Source organism: Lathyrus oleraceus, chromosome 5 (assembly GCF_024323335.1).
Source record: "Lathyrus oleraceus cultivar Zhongwan6 chromosome 5, CAAS_Psat_ZW6_1.0, whole genome shotgun sequence".
Lineage (NCBI taxonomy): Eukaryota > Viridiplantae > Streptophyta > Magnoliopsida > Fabales > Fabaceae > Lathyrus > Lathyrus oleraceus.
The window spans coordinates 595,125,513-595,144,314 of record NC_066583.1 but is presented as its reverse complement, the minus strand read 5'-3'; the positions used below and the strand labels follow the sequence as shown (position 1 = coordinate 595,144,314).

Here is an 18,802-nt window from a genome sequence, read left to right as displayed (position 1 = left end):
ATTCTGAATTTCTTAAATTCAGAAAACACCTTGTGATTGAAATTTATAAGAGATACCCATGTCATTCTTATGAACTCATCAACAAATGACACAAAGTATGTATTCCCTCCAAGTGAAGGTATTGGAAATGGTCCACACACATCAGAATGTACCACACCCAGAGCATGCTTTTCTATTGGCGGTATTTCATATGCAAATGGCCGTCTTGGTTACTTTTTTGTTATGTACATATTGCATGACTTCTTTGACTTCTTAATTGCAGGAATTCTATGTACCAACTTATTTGAATTCAGATGCCTCAAACTTCTGAGGTTCAGATGACCAAATCTTTTGTTCCACAACTCACTTTCCTTCACAACACTTATTGCACTAAGACATTAAGAGTATGCAGTTTTAACATTCACTTTAAATGTTTTATTCCTCCCCTTTTCCGACTTCATAATCAACTTCTGATTACAAACATACACCTTCAAAAGATTGTCCTTCATGGTAACTAAAAATCCTTTCTCAATTAATTGACCTACACTCATCATATTACTTTTCATGTTAGGAACATACCACACATTCTAAATCAATGTTGATTTACCATTATTCATAACTACTATAACATTTCCCATACCTTCAGTATTGAGGTATTTATCATCAACACATCTGATCTTGGTCCTCTTCCCAGAGTCAAAATCGACCAGCCATTTCTTATTTCCAGTAAGATCATTTGAGCAGCCAGTGTTCATATAGCACCAGTCTTCCAAATATGCATCATCAGATTCAGAAGCCATAAATAACACAGATTCATCATCAGAATCTCTTTTGGCTATGTTTGCTTCTTCTGATTTCCTTTCCTTGTTTGACCAAAAATCAGCAGTGGAGTGGTCAAACTTCTTACAACAATAACACTTAACTTTCTTCTTTTCATACCTCTCCTTCCCCTTCTGAGCACTCTTCTGCCTTCTAGAAATTGAGGTTTGTAACTTCTGAACACCATTAGATCTCATACTGCCTTCTGACCAAGACTGCTTATGATATTTCTTACTAGAAATTGCTTTTAGAGCCTACTACTCTACCTCCATTTTAGAGTTTCTCTCAGTCAAACGCAACTCTTGTGCCTCTAGAGTGCTTTATAGCTCTTCAATTCTCATGGTGCTAAGATCCTTAGAATGTTCAATTGCTACAACAATGTAATCAAACTAAGGAGTAAGAGATTTAAGTACCTTCTCAATGATACTTTCTTCATAGAGAGTTTCTCCATACGACTTCATCTCATTTGTGATAAGAATCACTCTGGAGATGTAGTCAGGTACGTTCTCATTGTTCTTCATGCTGAGATTCTCATACTGCTTACGTAGATACCAATGCTTCACCTTCTTCACTGATGCATCACCATCGTAGCACCATACCAGTGTGTCCCACGCAGTCTTCGCCATCGTCGAATCAACGATTTTCTCAAACACGTTCACATCCACACACTGATGGATATAGAACAACGCCTTATGATCCTTCTTCTGCAAATTATACTGGTAATTCCTTTGCGCATTCGTTGAATTTTCTGAAAGTGCAATCTGAACGTAATCCTCATTGACGAGATCAAGAACATCTTAAGCGTCAAACAACACACATCTGAATCATCCACCAATTCCAGTTCTTACCATCAAACACTAGAAGTTTGATACTCAAATTACCATTTTCGTTCATCTTCAACCTTGTGCAATACACTCAGATCTCACCAAACACAAGTGTTTCTCAATCCCATAGAATAAAGAAATGTGATTCTGTTATGATTCAGATCAGAAATTCAACACGAATTCAAGAAACGAAATCAATCACACAATGCCTCACCGTTCACCCGTGTTTCTCCGTGTTTCCCTGTGGATATGAACTGGAGCTCTAGATATCAATTGTTGGTGCACAAAGTGAAAAGGATGAAGATAGAAGAAGAGAGAGAATAACAAACTTCCATTACTCTACTAAAACGATTACAGTAAAATAGTTGCACACACTGCACTACAATATTCAATAGATACAACTATTGACAGTTACAATACTATATATACACAAATAATAATATTACGTAGGCAGAATATTAAAATATTAAATTATCCTTCAACAACAATCAATCCAAAGAGTTAATCCACTAAAAATTACACAAAAGAAAAACATAAATCAACATCTTTTTAATAAACAATTTTACAAACCTTAATTTTTATCATGATGTCTTTCATACTAATTCAAAAATACTTTTATTCAACTTATATTCCATATTCTCATCTGATAGACTTCTTTTTTTTTTCCTTGAGAAGAAGTTAAAATAAAGAAGAATGACGTGATATATTTCAAAATTCAAAATAGACCACAAACTCCTCCTTTATCCTAGACACGGAACTTTTGTTGGGGATTTAATTCGGGTCAACCCGAGGAGTATTTTAATTTTTTGTGAGATTTTTTTGTATGAACAACATACATTTATGAATGACATACCACAAATTCACCAAAATCATCAAAATTTTGAATAAATATATAACGTTTCTCTAACAAAAATATATTACTTTTAAAAAAAAAACTCTAAAATAAAAATATTTCTTCGCGTTAATTTCAAATTGACTCCAACAACTTTGAAGGTCTCCAAAAACAAACAAAAGAAGAATAAGTAAGAAACTAATCTCTATACTCTACTATAACGAATACATAGAATTTAGTCAGAAAAATATTCCAAGGACGTGTCGTTTTCAAGCCCATAAGGTCATTGGTAGTACGATGCCTCAAATGACAAGTAAAAAATCGATGCTCCATCACCCTCAATCGACAGTGCTCAAATGAAAAATAAAATCAACAAAATACCACACACCACATGCACGCCATACAATTATACACCACAAGATTATAGCCACACACTTCATTCCATTTTATTATATACTTTTTGTTTTATTTTCTTCTAAGTTGACAAGAGTTATTATTTTATCATGTCTCAATTGAAGGTTTTCTTGATTAATAATTTAATATAATACACCTCTTAAAATATAATTACCACTTCAAAATATCTTATTAGAGTTAGACTATGCGTGATTCTAAATTCAAATGGTTGGTTGGTAAATGATTTTATTGGACAATCTTTCTCAGCCACAACTTCTTTATGTGGCTCTTAAAATATGTAGCTTTATTAGCCTAGTATGACTTTTTTATTTCAATTAATATTAATTTATTATAATGTTTAATTTTTTTTAATATAGTATTAGTAGATATTTTTTATAAGAACATTCACATGTTCACTTGATGTGATGGCCGGCCACGCCAAGTCATGATTTGTTCCAACAATTCATTCAAAGGATAATGATCCTCATGCAAGAAGAATCAAACTTTATATTAATTAATGTATGTATTAATTAACTAATTGTATTTTTTATAATGATAATAGTACTAATCCAACTAACTAATTTTGGTTTAAGCAAAATTAATTCCCAATGTTTGGTTTGTGGTTACCATTAAAATGAAAATATAAAAAATTATTAAAATTAATTTATTTTAGATCATGTTCATTACACAATTAGTTATTTCAATCCATAAAAAATATGTCTGTTGAAAAAAAATCATATTCCACGTTAATTAATTAAAGATGGAATTCACAAAATTTATATAGAATGACACTACTCATATTATGGATTTTATAGGGAAGAATGAGTGAAATTCTAATTACGTCATGAGTCTCACGTATTGATAATTTGCAACAACCATCATTTATATCCATCTACACCAAACACAATAGTATTAAGCATATAAAAATGAATCAGATCAAACTCTAATTTTATTAATGCAGATAACCTTTTGAGCAAGTTATGTAAAAAAGATGTGTTTTTGTTATTAGTACCATGTGATTGAAATATTGTGTTTAATCATCGTTTAAGAGTCTCACATCAGACAATCTATGGTCTGAACATGTGTTTATAAGTAAGGACAATCCTCACCCTACAAGCTTTAGCCATGTGCAACCACCAGACCAACATATCAAGCCTTAGCCATGTTCCATCACCTTTCTCCCAACCAAATAGGTCCTTGTTACTAGTGTCCTTTCTAAGAGGTGGATCGATCTCTGATGCTCAGTTCCCTTGTTCAACTTCTATGAAATCACAATGCATAATCGAGAAACTATTTATCGCATGAACGAGCTCGCTTACTCTTTTTTTCTCTTAGTTAAAGAGTTGCAAATTCGACATTTGGTATGATGATCCTGATGTTGGTCATTTTGGCTTTCCCAATATCATTAACTGGATCATTGTTGCCGTACACCGTGGAGTTGAGTACATTGAACTATGCATTGGAATAGCCCAACCCTAGCCTGATAGTCTCAAATTTAACATTAGCATTCTAACCTACCTGACCCTTGTTGTTCTCGAGTTGTTTGGGTTTGTTGTGAAAGATTTCTCTTCCATTAGCCTTCCCTTCATCAAAACTCTTCGGATGGATGAGATTATCTTCTTAAATGTTCAAGATTTATTATTGATTTTGGTTGGACGTCCCAATCTTAAGAATATACGTGCATGTTATTTGGAGTTTCTCTCTCAAGAGTTTCTTACCTATCAATAGCGTGAAAGTTTAACCTTAAGTAAGTTGATCAAAGCAGATTTGCATAACACTTTTTGTCACTTTCCATTGAAAGTCCTTCGTAATGTGGAACATTTGATCGAAGAAATAAATAAAGCGTGTCGGGGCTATGATGAGATTCCCACCTTTCATAATTTTATAAACTTGGAACTTTCCTCTATAAACTGTAACTGGAATGTGTTGTTTTAAGTGCTCAAATAGTGTTCTAACCTTCATAATGTTGAGCTTCATCAGGAGATCATCAATGAGATAAAAGATGACCAGGGAAATTTGGTGGATCTAATATTTGTTCTGCAATGTCTTTCATCACAACTTAAAACTTGCAAACTTGAGTACTTTTCAGGCCAAGAAGTTGAGTATGTGCTGGCAAGGTACATTTTAAAGAATGCAATAGTTTTGCAAACTATGACGATCTATTATAGAGAAGATCTCCCAAATAAATAGAGAGTTACACTTATGTCCAAAGGTCTCTCCTATGTGTGAAGTTATTGTTAAATGCCAACCAACTATGAGTTCTATCCTAGAAAAATGATGGAACATTGCACCACATGATGAAATATGGCCATGGTATTAGCTTCTCTATGGGAGATTATGGCCTTGAAAGATGCTAGACTACTATTTTATGGATGGAATTAGTTGGCTTTTTGTGATTGAATTTTCTTTACTTTTTGCATTGATAAACAGGACGAACGTGGTGTTTAGTGTGTACCATGGGTTCCATGGCTAAGCTTTTGTTATTGTTGTTGATATCAAAAAGAAAAGACTGAAATTTCTACTTGATTTTTTAAATAAAAAAGATTTCCTTGTTTAAGATCCTTTGGGCCACCCACCATTTAGTTCCACGCCCCAGACATAAATCTTGGGCGTGAGAAGGGGTGTCAAGAGTTTCCATTGGACAATATATGATTTGAACATGTGTTTATAAATGAGGATAATCCTCACCCTACAAGCTGGTTTTGTAGGGATAAGTTATGTCCAACTACACGTTCTTAAGATGATATCAGAACCTCGTTTAAGATCCATTTGGTCACCCACCATTTAGTTTCACGCCCCAAACACAAATCCTGGATGTGAGAGGGGTTGTTAAGAGTCCTACATCGAACAATCTATGACCTGAACATATGTTTATAAGTGAGAAGAATCTTCATCCTGCAAGCCAGTTTTGTAGGAATGAGTTGGACCAAACTCACACATTCTAAGACATCATATATATGTATCAAGCCATATAATTAGTTTAAATGAATAAAAAAGTGTGTTAATGTCTTAATTTGCTATCAAATTTTAAAAGGAATTATTTTTCTTCATCAATGTAGAAAGATTCAAAACATGGAAATCAATCTTGTGATTTAATATTTGTATACGCAAGAAGGGTTAAACACACTATTTTAGTTCTCTATAATGTAAATAACTAACACTCGTTTTTTATTAACTATTGAGTTTACAAGAGTATTATTACAATCTCGTCAAGAAATTTCAGTTGATAATTGTACAAGGTTATCAGATCTAGGTGCACGACACAATATCCTATTTATTTATTTTTAAAGAGTGAAATTTAATCACTAAATTACTTTATAATAAAATGAGAGTATTATTACAAATGTTTATAAATAAAATAACTAAATTATTTTAAAAATATATAAAAATTAATTTGCTAAAATATCTAATTTAAAGAAATATACTCCATTCAAGCATTTTTATAAAAAATAATTTATTTATTTATTAAATAATTAACACATCTAATTTATAGTACATATAGATAGGGATGACAAAAGAATATGTAGTCGCATATATATATATATATATATATATATATATATATATATATATATATATATATATATATATATATATATATATATGAATAAAATCAATCACAAATACGGAACGGGTAGCTTAATGGATATTCACGGATAAAATAAATGGATATTTAAATACTCATTTGTTAATGAATACATATGCGAGTTTAATGATACTCGTGCCCACGAATATCATATCCGATAATAAATTATAAAAATTATTTAAATATTATTAGTTTATTACGCGATATCTTTTCATGTTTAAAAAAAAATAATCCTCTTATATTTTATTTTATTTTTGAATTTTCTTTTAAGAAAACCTTTCATATTTCATATAAATATTATTTGACTATTTCATTTTTAAATTTCTTTAATACTTCCTATCTCACTTTAACAATTCAATCGTTCAACCAATTAATATGCTCTTTCTCTCTCCAACCAATGTCTCTTTTCCTACTTTTCATTCGGCCGCTCTTCCACCATAATTTACCATCACAATTTTTTGTTACTGTGTTGATTGAAAATAAAATGTATAGATATTATATTTGCATGTTATTATGTTTTGGTGGAAAAAAAATTAATGCGATGAGATTGTATTGTTAAATTGAAAGTAAACTGTATGAATGCTATGTGATAATAACTTTTTTATCTTTAAAAGAAATTAAAAATATTTTATTTTATTCAAAAAATATCTTTATAAAAACAAATTATGAATATCTGTAAATATTCAATGATATCTTAAAACTCGCAGATCACACTCTTAACGAATACACACATATATGGACGGATAGGTATATCATATTTATCCCCGGATACAAATGTTAATTCAATAAATAGATTAGGTAAATTGTTTGTTATAAATATAAAGAAAGGCTAACAAGTGTTTCATGAGCACTCTTAAAATCCTTAAAATAGTAAGTTTTACTTTAAAACTCTTGTTTTCTTAAAAATTGAAACTGTTACTTTTTTTGTGAAATATTTTCTTTATTTAAAATCTTTAAAAAATGCTTTTATGACGCTTGTTATCAAATATTAACGAATTTTCCAAAAATACTCTTTAAAACTTTAAAATAGTGTATCATTCTATCACTATTATAAATAATAAAGAAAAAATAGATTTATTAAATAAATTTTATATATAATTATTATTATATATCAGGTACACTAATTATTTAATTAACTTAAATTTTTTGTTATCGTTTATAAGTGTAAGTTTTTTTAAAATGTAAATATAGTAATCATTAACCTATTAGAGCACATTTTTAAACAATAATTTAGGACATTAACATTGTTCAGCTATATCCGGTGGTGACAGCATACATTGAAAACTACATACCTAAAAATTTGGTGTGATTTCAAAAACGTTGCTCATAAAATAAACATGGTGTAATTAATTAGGATTGGAAGGTTTCCGTTACTTTCTTAAACTAGCATGCTTGTTTTTCTTCACAAGAAACTGAAGTAATTGACATGGTTGTAGATAGGTGGCAATAACACATGACTAGTTTTAGCCCCTATCAAAACCTCTCTTCATCAAAGCACTTTCCTCATATACTTGAATGAACCAAAGAGAAACAACCATTGCTATTCACAACCACAAGTTATCTAATGTGTCTAATCACTAGTGATCAATTTTTTTGACACGTTTCTATCTTTTCTTGGTTAAAAACAATTGCTGTTGACACCAAATTTCAACCAACCTAAACAACCAATTTCTTATCATAACTGTTTTGTCACTCCAAATCTTATATTGAAGTTTTCATACACAATTTTATTTATAAAATAGTAACCAATGCTACACCATGAATAAAGTGATAAAATTTAAATGAATAAGCTTAAATTGGACAACTCAAATAGGTCTAAATTATTTTCATTTTACCTAATCACATGTCATAAATGTGCTTTAAAAAAAACACCTGGTTTAGATTGATGCCAAGTCTATAATCGCTTAACTTAAATTTCCTCCTAGTTGAGAAAAAATAACACATACATTAAGAAAGCACCAGAATAAACATACATTAAATTTCATAATCTGATTTTTATCTTCTTTTCAAAACATACCTAATTATATTAACAACAAAAATATTACTCTACTTTTGCAATGCAAAAAAAAACTAATTAATCACAAACCATAATCCTCAAAATATCATTACAAATAAACAAAAAAATAAACTAATGCATATTACATTATAAAAATCTGAAAAGTTTCGTTAGCGAAAGTTAATCAAAGAGATCACAAATAAAATAATATCCCTTATTGCACGGTCAAGTCAATCGTGCGGCTGAGAATTCTCCGGGGCTTTTCCGTCACTTACTTGCCGGATCGACGCCTTCCACGGCGGTTCTCCGTCGCATCTCCTCCTCTCAGCACCGTACCTACGTTGATTTACACAAATTTTCGAATCTGAAGCCTGAAACACAAAATCAACACATTAACAAAAAATAGCAAACATTAATAAAAAGATACAGAAGAAAATTGAAAATAAAAAATAATTACCTGAAAATCACGATCCTCCTCACGACGTCGTTTCAGAGAAACTAAGTTTGTTGTAACTAACTTCGAAACAACCTCCTCATCGTTATCGTTGCACTTACTAACCGACTCTTCGCTACCGGAAGAACTCGAAGCCGCCGGCGGCTCCGCCGTAGAAGACCAAGGAACCACCTGATTATCACCATCCTCATCACCGTCAACCTCCTCTTCCTCTTCCTCTTCCTCATCAAAATCAGTATCAACCTCATCGTCCTCCTCATTGTCACCTTCACTCTCTTCCTCCTGCTCACCTTCCAATTTCCTTCCACCACCACCGCGGCCGCACGTTTCGCACAGAGAAAGCGCGTTACTAAGCCTAGCACCGGAGGCTTTCCACGGCGTCGGAGACTGGCACCGGTGACAGAGGAGAGTCCTCACGTGTCTGGCAACAAGGAAATTTGCACTGTGGATCTTAGAATCGCAGTCCCAGCATAAGCTAGCCTGGTCGGACTCACAGAAAGTTCTAGCCGGAAGTTTGCAGAGTTCGCAGTTTTTCTTCATTTTCTTTGATCAGAGTCTTCTAGTTTTATTTTTTTTTGCTATCAACGCGGTTTCGCTAATTTCTTTTCTTTTTCTGTGTGGAATTTTCGTTTTTTTTTGTTTCTCTCTCTTGTGATGGTTTGGTTTGGATGAAGAATGGGTAAGAAGGAAGAAAAGAGAAGGGAAAGTAAATGCTTCTTTCTGATATTTATAAACAAAATCATTTAAGATGAGAGCTTATCAACATTTTATTTATTTATTTAAAAATATATTAAAATAATAGAAACATTATTGGTAATAGTATTAACAATAAATAATTAACTTTTAACTTAATTTTCTAAACTTTAATTTTATGTAATAAAATAAAAACATTTTAATTCAAACAATTTTAATTTTTCTTATTTTTATTTGATATTAATAATATATTTATTTTTAATAAAGAGGAAACATTGTATTAATGATTAATTTAAAGATTAAAGACTCATCTAAATAAATGAAAAAGATATTTCATCCTGATATGCTCTCGTTCAATTAAAAACTATTTCATCCACATATTTATACAATCGTTGACAGACATCCTTTATCATGTCACAGACACTTCAATAAAGTATGCAAATTGACTGTCAGAAAGACTTTTGATACCAGGAGTATGTCCCTTACTCGAATTAAACTTTAATATCACTATTGAGTCATCATGTGGAGAAGAAACATCCACATTGGGTCAAAGATTCATCTAAAGATTAAAGTCTCACCTCAAACAAGTGTGAAAAATATCATATATTTACTCAAAATTTTAAAACAATAAATATATGTGTCTTCTCACTTGTTTCTGAACATATTTTCCACATTATTTTGATCTTACATCAATCCAATATTTTTCATATATTTTCGGTATTGTACCGAGAAATGAAGATGTCATTTTTTTATATCTATAACAATATATAAAAGAAATATTTTATTTTGGTGTAGCTGTTTTTTCTATCAATTTTATCCTTATTTTATTGTGTAATTTATTTATTTACTTCTATTGAAACTATTATTATTAACTTTCACAAAATTTCCTATTATTAACTTTCATATGTTGTATTGCTTTAAAAATTATATTTAAATATAAAATATTATTTATATTTTCATTAATAGGCATTAAAAAAACGGACGTGCCCGTCTTGATACTTGTCTAATAGTTTTCAATAAAAAATATAAATATATATATTTTAAAATAAAGAGGATCTTAGTTACTGTTAATATGAATGTGCTTGACTTTAATTAGTTGTTGTTGTCACATGTATTATCATTATAAATTAAAAAATTAAATTATTGATGTGTCTTTCGGTTAGATAGGAATGAATTTTTTTAGTTTAATCAAATATTATAAATTTGAATTTAATTTTAGATTAATATTGAAATATTTAAAAAAATTTCCATTTATTGTGATCCTTCTCATTTTAAAGAATTAATCTCTCAATTGCACACAAAAACTACTCAATATATATAAATAAAAAAATTGATAAAAAGAAACTTTAAAACATAACATTAACACATATATGTAGTCTAATCTATATATACTAATCTATTTGAAGATGCAAATGAACAAATTAAGAGACACTCCATTGAAGTAACTTTAATTTTTTGTTTTGATTTGATTTTGAGAGGACCAACTTTAGTTTTTATAAAAAGAAAACTCTATCTAGATTGTATTATTTATAAGATGCCCCAACTTTGTCGACAAGGGATAGTGACTCGTTAGCCAAAAACTAAGCATATACTCATAAGGGAGATAATATTATCAAAAACAATAATCATAAGAAAGATATAAGAAATAAAAATTTTACATGCTCTTATAAATGATGTATGAAAAAATAAAATAGAGAGCCCATACAGAATTTATATAAAAAGAGTGAAAATATGTCAATAAATAAAGCCATCACAGGTGCAATGCATATGATCCTGCATTAACGGGAAGGTCTTATCTACTTATCATCACTGCAAATTTGGTCTATATCTGCTTAATAATTGCTTTAAAATATAAAATTAAGGTTGTTTGTTTTTTATTGATAAATAGTGCATATTTCATTGTACGATAAACAAAGTTTCTATATGTCATGTCAATTATCTGTATTAAAATATTGGTTGTTACGTAGAAAATATTTAATTTATACCGAAAAAAGAAGGAAATATCACTTTTTTTAGCTGCGGCGTACAATAATTTTTTTTTTTTTTTTAATAATCATTGTATTTTAGGTTGATTTCAACCTCATAATCTTATAAATCTAATTGTTAATAGAATTGGCCAATAGCATAAATGATGAAATATTAAACTTCAATTCAATTATTCCCAATAAAGATTAATTTGAGAAAATCCATTTAAATTTGAGTGAAATAATTTTTAATTTAATTTAATTTATTCTCCCTCCTTTGAAATTGAAAAAATAACACAATATGACATCAACTTTTGTACGGTAAATGAAACCTACCTATGGCCACATAATATTTAATTTGAAAATCTAATATTTATTTAAATTTTCTATAAAAAAATGAGTGTAAGATATAGATGTAAGAAGAAGCAAAATGATGAGGAGAGAAGGAAAATGACTTTGTGGTAACCCTTGATGACAGGTGTCTACTATCAAGGGAACAACAAGTTTTTGTTTTTGTGTGGTGTTGTATTAATCTCACAAATACTCTATGGCCCCACACACCACACCTTAGTAAAAGAAAAACAACCTACAAATATTATTATTAATTAATGTTCTTGGGATATTTTTCTTTATCTTGTTTTTTTTCCTACACCAACGGTGTGATTTGATAATATCCACGTGTCACATAAGCATCATTGAGATTCGGATTTGCTTAGGTGGCATGATTTTATTCACTAGGTTGAAACTAAGCCATGTGGATGTTGTCATCTTCAATGCATCGAATTTGATTTTGGTTTTTTTTCTCTCTCTCATATATCAATATTCATTATTCAACAACTCTAATGCTTTTGTTCAAATCTCAATCGCTTTTTGTATAGCTTGTATTTCACGCGTTGGTTTGTTATTTCTGAATTTGACCCTACAACCACGTGATGGCCATATGTGCTTAGCTATTGTGATTGGTTGTTCTCTTCTCCTCTTTCTAAAAGATTGTTCTTCCATTTTCTATTTATTGTCTATGTTATTTGAAAATAAAATCTCAACAAACATATAATGCATCTTTATAAATCTTATAAATAATAAATATTTTTTAATTGAAAAAAACATAGAGAAATAATGAACACAAATACAAAACATAGAAACTCTAAAATTAAAAGAAAAAAAAATTACGATATGATCGAATGATAACTAGAGAATAATATTATAAAAATTATTATAATATATAATCTCCCACCAAACACTTTCACGGTCTCCGGTACACTCACACTCCTTATAATAAATATTTAACTATATTTCACCGGCACGGCACTGTAACACAAGACTATAAAAAAAACTAAACATTTCCAATAAGTTTTAAGTGATTTTGATTGATACATTTTGTAATGAAGACTTTTAATCTGTTATATAACTTTGGACTCCTTCTACCTTTATAAAACTAAGACTATGTTTGGATTGATAGAATGTGTGGAAAGGGTGAAATAAGGTTATATTCCATCGTTTGGATTGATTAAAAGAGGATGGAACGGTGCCGAATCGGATGGAATGCATTTCATTATATTCCATCATTTCCATTATTTTTTGTATCCTTTGATTTAGGTGGAATGACAAAATTGCTCTATTCCATCTTGAATTATTCAAACACTGGAATGACATCTTTAATCCATTTCGCTCCATTTTATCACACTCCACTTCATTCCACTCCATTTACAATATCCAAACATAGCCTAAGTGAAACGGAACTTCTTCAACATGTATTTTTTTTTAACTTACACCAACAATATCCACCTTGATTGAAAATAATACATTTGTGTTCATTATATTCATAGAATATCATAGTTCAAAGGAACTATCATACTCTATTATATAAAGTATAGTCACTTGAAGCTACACATCTCCGATAATTTTCACATTGTCTTTACTGACAATCATAGTTAAAAGGAACTATTATACTCAACCATAAAGAGTATAGTTACTTAAAGATACATCACTTCAACAATTTTCACATTTTAAAAAATAGGCTGGAAAATTTATGATGCAACTTCCATGTCTGTAGTGTCGCGCCGCGAGAAATACAGAGTCACCACCGAATTTTATTTATTTTAGAGGAAAGGAAAAATATCGATAAAACCCTTAAAAGATGGTCGTCGCCATCAAGAACAGATTCAGAAGTCGAGTATGCAAGGGAAATGTATTAGCACATTTCACATCTGTTGTACTCAACGGGAATCATTTTGTTTGTTCTTTGCACGAATGAGTGTTATTATCTGAAGGTTTCTTACTAAGGAGGGAAAATAAGTTTATTAGTTAGTATGTTCGTCAAGGATTCAGACCCTCATGCTTACGTATTCTCATAGTGCAATGTGAAAATCAGAGTTTCGTAGTTCGTGGTAGAAAATACGGATGTGTTAGTTGCTTTTATTGAACGATGTTAACGTTCATGTTCTAGAAGTTAAACGCTGCTTGTATGCTCGCGCATGAGAGACTTAACCGTTTGTTTGTTTGCGATAGAATGGATATGCTTGGATCTCATTCTAGATGTTAAACCTAGCTTGTATGCTCGCGCACGAGAGGCTTCAACGTTGTTCATATTGCGATAAAACGGAAATAACATGTTCTTTGTGAAAAGGTTTTGGATGCTCTAAGGCGGAAAATTGGATTTGATGGCTTGCGATTGATTTTAGAGTGAGAGGCAAGTATCAGACCACAAGCTAAGTACGTCCGACAATCCGAGTACTTGGGAGCTAAAAGGACAATTGTATTTTGACCTCTCTTTTTCATCCAAAGAGTTTTTGTTTATGAAATTTGTGAGGCGAGTTTAGTCGTTGCTTAGAGGGAGACAAACATCTAACCACAGGCTAAGTACGACTGAAAATCAGAATACTCGGGAGATGAAATGGCAATTGTATCATGACCTCTCTTTTTCGCCCTAAGAAGACTGAATTAAACTCGTTTTATTTTTAAGTGTTTTGAATGGAAGACAAGTATCGTGCCACAAGCTAAGCACGACCGACAACCTAAGTACTTGAGAAATGGTATGTACAAGTATCTACACCCCATTCTTTTTCCTCCAGCTTATTGTAAAAAAAATTTAAAAATGACTTGTCGTTGGATGAAGTGTTTGAGGTTGAATATGAAAATTGTGTGACTTAAATGGAGGAGGTAGTTGACGTTGGATCAAACACTCGTGTTACATTCAATTAAGTTTGATTTGAAAAACACTTGACGTTGAATCAAGTTTATTTTTGTTCTTTTGGAAAAGGTCTTTTTTAGATCACTTTTGATTATTTTTAAGTTAATGGGCGAATGATTGATCTAAAGGATCAAGTATGTGATCAAGTAAAAGGTTTAATCCAATTTAAGTGATCAAGGAATTTGTGATAACTCAAATGAATAAAAACCTAAGGGAACGTGCAATTATTCATGAGAAGTTATCTAAAAGGTCTACTTCAAGACATGTAATTAATTGATCAACTAATCAATAAGAATAAGGGATCATGCAAATAATCACACCATAAACACATGAAATATGAAAAATAGATCAAGGCATTAAGAATTAAAAATAATCATGTCACCACTAATTTCTAAGTAAACATGAAATGAAATTAAAAAGAAATTAGCAAGTAAACTCAATTAAAAGCTAACCCTAATTAATTGAAATTAAAAATTAATTTCTAATAAAATTAAATCCAATTAAGAAATCTAACCTAATGAATTAAATTCAAGTAAATTGTCTATTTAAATATGTACTTTTAATGTTAGAAAAAAAAGATTAAAAAAAACTTAAATAAAACTTAATTTAAAAAATAAAGTTGTCAGGGGGGTTTAAAAGAAGTAAAATGAGGGTGTGCATAGAAATAAGGCGCAGGCCCATGGTCATGTGAAGCCCAAATGTTTTGTATTTTTGAATTCAGCCTAAAGGGGGGTGTGGCCCATAAAGGGGTGCTGAAAGTAAAAGACGAAAAGTCCATGTACATTGGAAGCCCACCTTTGTTTTGTCTTTTCCATATATTTGTCTTATTTGTTTTGTCTTATTTGCCTTGTAGATCCAATAACAGCGCGCCACATGGAACGGAGAGAGAAAAGAAAAAAGAAAACTGTAACAGGACACATAGCGCAATGCTGTACATTCTGTATTTTTATTCATTATTTTTTATCTACTAAAATTTTTAAATTCAATAAATAATATACAAATTATACATCACCGGACTCGATTTTTCGGAAGAAATTCAAATATGCGGTCGAATTTCGCAAATGAGCCACGGATTTTGAAGAATCTAGCAAAAAGGTGAAGAACAAAATGTACAAAGAATCAACCTATTTGCATTCATTATAATGATTCGTGAAAAAATAATTACATATTCAGAATCGTGACGAAAAATATCTTATAATGATATATTCACATGTAATTAACGGTTAAGAATTAAAAAATCACAATTTTCAAGTTTAAGTGTTTCATGTCAAAATAAGTGATTATCTAATAAGCAATTCCAAAATAGTAGCTTAAATCAATCAACTGGTAAATATTTTCAATAATTCATGATAAATGTGTGAAAGAGATAAAGGATTACCGACATAGCGGAGGTTTGCTCCGGTTAGTGTTGGAAATCGGAGTGTCAAAGAGAAATACAGAAAAATTCAAGAATAAGCTCCTTTAATCCAATTAACTTCCAAGTTTGATAATTATTCTTGATGATGAATGAATGTAGAAGATGAATCTTGAATGTAAAATATTGATGAATATGCTTGAATTGATGAACTTTGGATGATGATTGCTGATGAAATTTGATAAACTTTAGATGATAAAACTTGATAAACTTTAGATGATGATTATTGATGATAATGTTTGAATTGTTGATTGATGATTTATTGAAGTTGGATTGTGGCTAAGTTGCACCATTTTAGAACTTCAATGTGAAGTTCTAAATGGGGATGAAAATGAACTTTGGTGAGGGTGAGGGAGAAGATGAATTGAGAGAGAAATTGAGAAAAAATGGTGAAAAATAGTGGTTAATTGTGAATTTTCTAAATTGTGTTAGTTAACCCTTTAAAATTGTGAGAAATGACATGTTTATATAGACTTTGTAAATGAATGATCACCCTTGGATTGTGATCTAGGTAAAAGGTTTATCAAAGGTTAGAAATTAATTTAGGCTTTAGTTACAGATCACTAATTTCAACCATTAGATTAATTTTTAAGAACGGTTAGGATTGAATGAAAAAATGGAAGTTATGATTTGTGTTTGTTTGGTAGTTTTGTTTTAGTTTGGTTGCTAGGGTAGTTAAGGGTTAATTGGTTAATTTAGGGATTATGAGAAATTAGATAGTTAGAGATTAATGGTGTTTGTGTTTAGCAAAAGTACCGAGTTAGAATGTAAGGCAAATAGTCACAAGTAATTAACTTGAATTTGAATCCTTTTTTGCCTTGATTTTTCTACCACTTTTTGCTTGAATTTTTAGTGAATCATCCTATGATTTTAAGTGCTTTTGGGAATTGATTTTATGTTAAAAATAAACACTTTTGAATGGTGTAAATTCATGGATCAAATTCTGATTTTTTTTTTGGCATGGATCAATGTTGGAAAGTGTTGAAAAACAAGTAAGGAAGTGAAGTTTGATGGAAGATAGAATTTATTGCAAATTAGCACTTGACATAATCATGGCACAAGTCATTTGTGATGAATAATGATGAATCCCTTGATCAAATGCTTGTAGAATATGTCTAAGAAAATTAAGGAGTGAAAACCGAGTCAATAGTCGATAGATGACCAAAAGTCAACAGTTGACCAAAAAGTCAACTATTGTACTAAAAAGTCAATTATACCCGAAAGATGTAATTTTTTACTCTGTTTTCTTGTAATCCATTCTTTTGACTTGTATCTCAAGAAATATGCATTGTACCATAAATTTCCAATAAATAAATAAAATCTTCCTTTTATTCAAACTTTGTCATTTTCTTTGAATTCAAGCAATTTTCCGAATTGTGTAACAATCATTCCAATCCCCATGCTAACCATGAATCTCAAATAAAGATATGATCCACACCACAAGTAATATGAGAAATAAACCCGAATAATTACCAAATAATATCTGCCTTGAAAATCCACTTAAATGATTACATCCATTAATACCGAACATTTGGCCTAAATTTGTTACAATATGCAAATGCCGATGAATGACCTAAATGCATGATCAAATAGAAAAATGTATGCAAATGAACAAAACCATAAGCCAGGAGAATTGAAATGAGGAGGTATGACAAGTTTTGGAGTATGACAGTTGCTCATATTTAATCATCTTAAAGCTGAAGGTATGAATAACAACGACTTTCAAGCATTCAAGGTAGAAGAAGGTTAAATATAAAGACCCAAAATTTTGCACTATGAAGAGGAAAGATAGGTATGAGTGTTTATGATTTTTTTTTTGTTTTTCCTTAACTAATGAGCTTTGGTAGGTATTGGTAGTTGAGATATTTCCGCAGGGTTCCACAAAGGTAAGGAGATTGTACATTTTCAAAAGGCAAGTAATATATGGTAATTTGAAATTCTCTTCTGCAAAAGGAAGAGAGATCATGCAAAAGGAATTTGAGGATTTTCTAGGGAATAAAGATGTTTCTGTTATAAAAGGTAGATGAAACTTGAAAAAGGCAAGTAAAGGAGTATAACATTTCCTCACACAAAAGGCAAATGACGATTCCTTAGCAAAAAGCCAAGAAGATATGTGAAGATGAATATGACTTCTCATGCAAAAGGCAATGGGAACTCATTAACAAAAGGTTAAGAAGAAATATGAAGGTGAATATGACTTCTCATGCAAAAGGCAATGAGAACTCCTTAACAAAAGGTTAAGAAGAATGAGTGAAAGTGACTATGATTTCTCATGCAAAAGGCAATGAGAACTCCACGACAAAAGTCCAAGATGAGAGACATTTTTCTCATACAAAAGGTAATGAGAACTGTAGCGGGGTATTCGTTATCATTAGAGATATTGACTAAATCCAAGGTAAATCATACAAGTCGAGTCGCCACCGCACTTCTATTTATCCAAAGGAATGGTTAGAAAGCGAACAAAAACCTAAAAGTTTTATCGAATCAAAAACTAGTAAAAATGTCAGAGATCTGGGTAAGGGGGTTGGTTATGCAATGGGAAGGTGTTAGGCACCCAAAGCATCCTAGGTACTCCTAGGGAGCCCTTTTCATACTTGTTGCAAAGGTTGTTGTCTTGTGAAAATTTTATTTGTGCAAACATGATTGAAGAGATGAGAA

General features: G+C 30.7%; 1 protein-coding gene and 1 pseudogene across 1 annotated transcript; one reads left to right on the top strand and one right to left on the bottom strand.

The window, feature by feature from the left end:
* The first annotated feature begins 1,372 nt into the window (after window positions 1–1,372).
* LOC127082291 (uncharacterized) lies at window positions 1,373–5,125 on the top strand (annotated as a pseudogene).
* A 3,255-nt stretch (window positions 5,126–8,380) lies between these two features.
* On the bottom strand, window positions 8,381–9,596 carry LOC127086806 (zinc finger protein CONSTANS-LIKE 4). Its single transcript, XM_051027622.1, has 2 exons — window positions 8,887–9,596; window positions 8,381–8,800 (listed from the first exon to the last, which is right to left on the bottom strand). The coding sequence occupies exons 1-2, from the start codon at window positions 9,421–9,423 to the stop codon at window positions 8,660–8,662; spliced, it is 678 nt and encodes a 225-aa protein (XP_050883579.1). The 5' UTR covers window positions 9,424–9,596; the 3' UTR covers window positions 8,381–8,659.
* Window positions 9,597–18,802: the final 9,206 nt, after the last annotated feature.